Source organism: Bison bison, unplaced genomic scaffold, assembly GCF_000754665.1.
Source record: "Bison bison bison isolate TAMUID 2011002044 unplaced genomic scaffold, Bison_UMD1.0 scf7180017864239, whole genome shotgun sequence".
NCBI lineage: Eukaryota > Metazoa > Chordata > Mammalia > Artiodactyla > Bovidae > Bison > Bison bison.
In genome coordinates, this window is record NW_011494811.1 from 2,571,856 (window position 1) to 2,576,024 (window position 4,169).

A 4,169-nucleotide genomic window follows, 5' to 3' on the forward strand; every position below is an offset into this window, starting at 1 on the left:
ACAGCTCCAACACTTTGGCCACCTGATGTGAAGAGCTGACTCATTTGAAAAGACCCTGATGCTGGGAAAGATTGAAGGCGGGAGGAGAAGGGGATGACAGAGGATGAGATGATTGGCTGGCATCACCAACTCAATAAACATGAGTTTGAGTAAACTCCGGGAGTTGGTGATGGACTGGGAGGTCTGGCGTTTTGTAGTCCGTGGGGTTGCAAAGAGTCGGACATGACTAAGCAACTGAACTGAACTAAGAACAAGCTAATTCTCCTTTAATCTTATCCTCTATTTGACTACTCAAGACCTCTGGAAAAGTGGAAAATACTTGTTTCAGTTTTGCTTTTTAACTTACCCACTCACAGTCAATTCCAAGCACTGGAAAATCTTCTATCTCACTCCTAAGTGAGGGCTCAATTTGATCCCACTCCGCCTCCTGAGACACAGTCATCACCTTTGCTCCGAGGATCCTCTCTTCCCATGAGGCTCTGGGGGCAATGGAGTGCGGCTGGTCCTCTCCTGGAGCGGGCAGCTCTCTCCCGCCTGGCACTTGCTGCTGCTGCTGCTGCTGCTGCTGTGACAGCCGTCGCCGGGTCACCGGGCTCGATTTACTCCTCCGGCGCTGGAAGCCCTTCCACAGGACAACCCCTCCGACAGCCACACCAAGAAGGGTGGTCACTGTCAAGGCCACTAAGTGTTTAGACATCTTCAACTTTCCTGCTGTTTAGGAAAGCATATCACTAACCCCGCAATCTGAAAAACAAACGGCAACACTATATTTACAAACAGAATTTGAAGCTACACGGAAACAAGTACCCCCTCCACCCCGCAAAAAATAAAAAGGGTCCATTCACAATCCACGTAACCACAAACTTAAACAATCGCCACAAATTTCTATGTGAAACAGTGCTATTTTAATTTTCCCCCCTTTTGGTATGTCCTGTACTCTACTTCTGGGTTTCCCAGATGGCTCAGTGGCAAAGAATCTGTCTGTCATTGCAGGAAAATGCAGGAGAACAGGGTTCGATCCCTGGGTAGGGAAGATAAGCAGGAGAAGGAAACAGCAACCCACTCTAGTATTCTTACCCGGAGAATCCCACGGACAGAGGAGCCTGGAGGGCTACAGTCCACAGCGTCACAGAGAGTCGGACAGGACTGAGCGATTGAGCACACACGCAGGTGCTCTACCTGTATCTCCATCCTCATCCAAGGAAAAAACCCTGCCCTCTATCAGTTGCCCAGGGCTCTCTTAATCCTACAAAATCAAAATAGAAAAAATCTAGACTCTTACTTCCACTTGCTGATGTAATGTGAGTAAATTTTAGTTAATGGGTCTTCCTTGGGTTGTTTGTGCTTAAACCCTCAATTTCTAACAGTTGAACAGAAACATCTGCTTTGCAATTTGAAAAATCTAATCACCAGCGAGTTGGTGGGGAGACTTTTACTTTTCTAGAAGGTGTGAGCTGTAGGGGATGGAACACACAGGCCTGAGTAAATGTGGACTTTCTGTTGTTTCAGAAGTTCTCAGTAGTTCTCCCATAGAAAACACATTCAATTACTGAGGATAAACTAGGGCAATGCAAAAGAGAAGACAGGCTAGAATGAAAAAGAGCAGAACTTAGAGAGCCAAGAGGGGGCTGCAATTTGAAATGTTCACAAGGTCAAAACAGGATAACATAAATAAGTGAAGCAAGCCAAGTGCAAGAGAAAATTGACACAGATGTCCTATTAAATATGTAGGCACTGTCTTCCTTTCTATCACAAAATAGTTTCTTCTACATTTTTCATATGTGAAATAAAATTCATTATTTTAGGGCAAGACAAGAAAACCAAAAAATTTTTTCTGTCCTTTGGCCTCCTCTCTCTTCCCACTGTGCATTATGTATCTGCACTATGCATTAACCTAAACTTGCCCATCGGCAGAAATACCTGCTCAGTCATAAAGAACAATATTCTCCTAGCATCAATAAGACAACTCCTCAGAGATAACATTCCTTCTTGATCTCACAAGGGATCACATGGCACTTAGATCTTGGTAATATAAATGGGCAATAATACAACATCTGATGTACAGCCCTAGGTCCCAAAAATCTTTTATAACTGTGCCTTGACTTCTCAGTGATGGAACAATTCTCAGCTTTCTGAGATGTTCTTCCCAGGTTACAATCCTCCAATTTGGCTCAAATAAAACCTTTCATTTCTTCCTTGGATTAACTGATTAACTTTTTTACCAATACTTACAATATGGTTTTTGACCACCTATCTTTTGCTTTCCTATTTTTGATAGAAAACATAGGTATATACTACTATTTCTGTACTATTTTTAAAACAACAGTAAAAGTGGAACAATAGGGAATGGCTATCCACTCCAGTATTCTTGTCTGGAGAATTCCAAGAACAGAGCCTGGCAGGCTACAGTCCATGGGGTCGAAAAGAGTAGGACACGGCTGAGCGACGAAGACTTTCCCTTTCACAAGGGTAACAATAAATGCCAAGTGGCCTTTGGCCTCTGTAATGGAGGGAAAACATGGGAGAGCAATCATCGAGCACCAGCTGCTGTGCTCTTCCTCACCTATTTGCGAAGTAGACCCAGTATATTCAGATTATCTTGATGACTTAAGAGAAGTTAGATACCTGAATTTTATGTGAAATGTCACCGTTTTCAAGTGTCAGCAACAAATTCAGTTTCTGAAACCCTGCCAGCAAAATAAAAAAAGTCTGAGGTTTCAATAAATTTTAAAAATAATTTAAAACTTAAACTATTTTGGGTTCTGGGGCTACCCATCTGTAGTCTCTGACCTAAAATCTACACTGTTCAAAGACACAGCAATTTGCTAGACCCCACCTATACTTTTCAAATAGCCATGTATAGATGTGAGAGTTGGACCATAAAGAAGGCTGCTGTGCTTAGTCACTCAGTCATGTCTGACTCTTTGCAAACCCATGTACTAAAGCCCATGAGGCTCCACTATCCATGGGGATTCTCCAAGACAAGAATACTGGAGTGGGTTGCCCTGCCCTCCTCCAGGGGATCTTCCCAACCCAGGGATCGAACTCAGGTCTCCCACACTGCAGGCGGATTCTTTACCTTCTGAGCCACCAAAGTAGCCCAAAGAAGGCTGGGCACCAAAGAATTGATGTTTTCAAATTGTGGTGCTGGAGAAGCTTCTTGAGAGTCCCTTGGACAGCAAGGAGATCAAACCAGTCAATCCCAAAGGAAATCAACCCTGAATTGGAAGGATTGATGCTGAAGCTGAAGCTTCAGTTCTTTGGCCACCTGATGCAAAGAGCCGCAAACTCTAGGGGATAGTGAAGGACAGGGAAGCCTGGCGTGCTGCAGCCCATGGGGTCGCAGAGTCGAAGAGGACTTAGCAAATGAACAACAATACTGCTCTGTGACTCTTGGTTTCCATTCAATGTGTACTTGATTTTGTTTCAGCCACACCACATGGCTTTTGGGATCTCAGTTCAAGACCAGAGATTGAACCCGGGCCACCAAAGAAAGCCCAGGATCCTAACCAAAAAGCAACCAAGGAACTCCCAATGTGTACTGTTTTTATCAATTTTTATAAGTTTCAACAACAAATTTTTTTAAATACTTTAATATTTACAACAACTGATCATTATGCCTACAGAGACATTCAGCACTAGGGAGAAAATGGAATCACAACAGTTATTACAGTACTAATGAAAACAATAAAATGGCTATGCTTCTCTTAAAATACATTTTTGCAGAAAAATAACAATAACCTCAGATATGCAGATGACACCACCCTTATGGCAGAAAGTGAAGAGGAACTAAAAAGCCTCTTGATGAAAGTGAAAGTGGAGAGTGAAAAAGTTGGCTTAAAGCTCAACATTCAGAAAACAAAGATCACGGCATCTGGTCCCATCACTTCATGGGAAATAGATGGGGAAACAGTGTCAGACTTTATTTCTCTGGGTTCCAAAATCACTGCAGATGGTGAATGCAGCCATGAGATTAAAAGACGCTTACTCCTTGGAAGGAAAGTTATGACCAACCTAGATAGCATATTCAAAAGCAGAGACATTACTTTGCCAACAAAGCTCTGTCTAGTCAAGGCTATGGTTTTTCCTGTGGTCATGTACGGATGTGAGAGTTGGACTGTGAAGAAGGCTGAGCACCGAAGAACTGATGCTTTTGAACTGTGATGTAT

At 43.0% G+C, this 4,169-nt stretch overlaps 1 protein-coding gene across 3 annotated transcripts in view; it reads right to left on the reverse strand.

The window, feature by feature from the left end:
- The window catches only part of EXD2 (exonuclease 3'-5' domain containing 2), a 55,157-nt gene that overhangs the window by 31,961 nt on the left and 19,027 nt on the right, over window positions 1–4,169 (reverse strand). For 2 of the 3 annotated variants that reach the window (XM_010846697.1, XM_010846695.1), the window contains exon 2: window positions 347–744. In XM_010846697.1, coding sequence (XP_010844999.1) covers window positions 347–697 — 351 coding nt within the window. In that variant the 5' untranslated portion in view covers window positions 698–744. Of the gene's footprint in view, window positions 1–346; window positions 745–2,625; window positions 2,688–4,169 lie in introns of all 3 variants that reach the window. The other variant, XM_010846696.1, reaches the window with a different exon arrangement.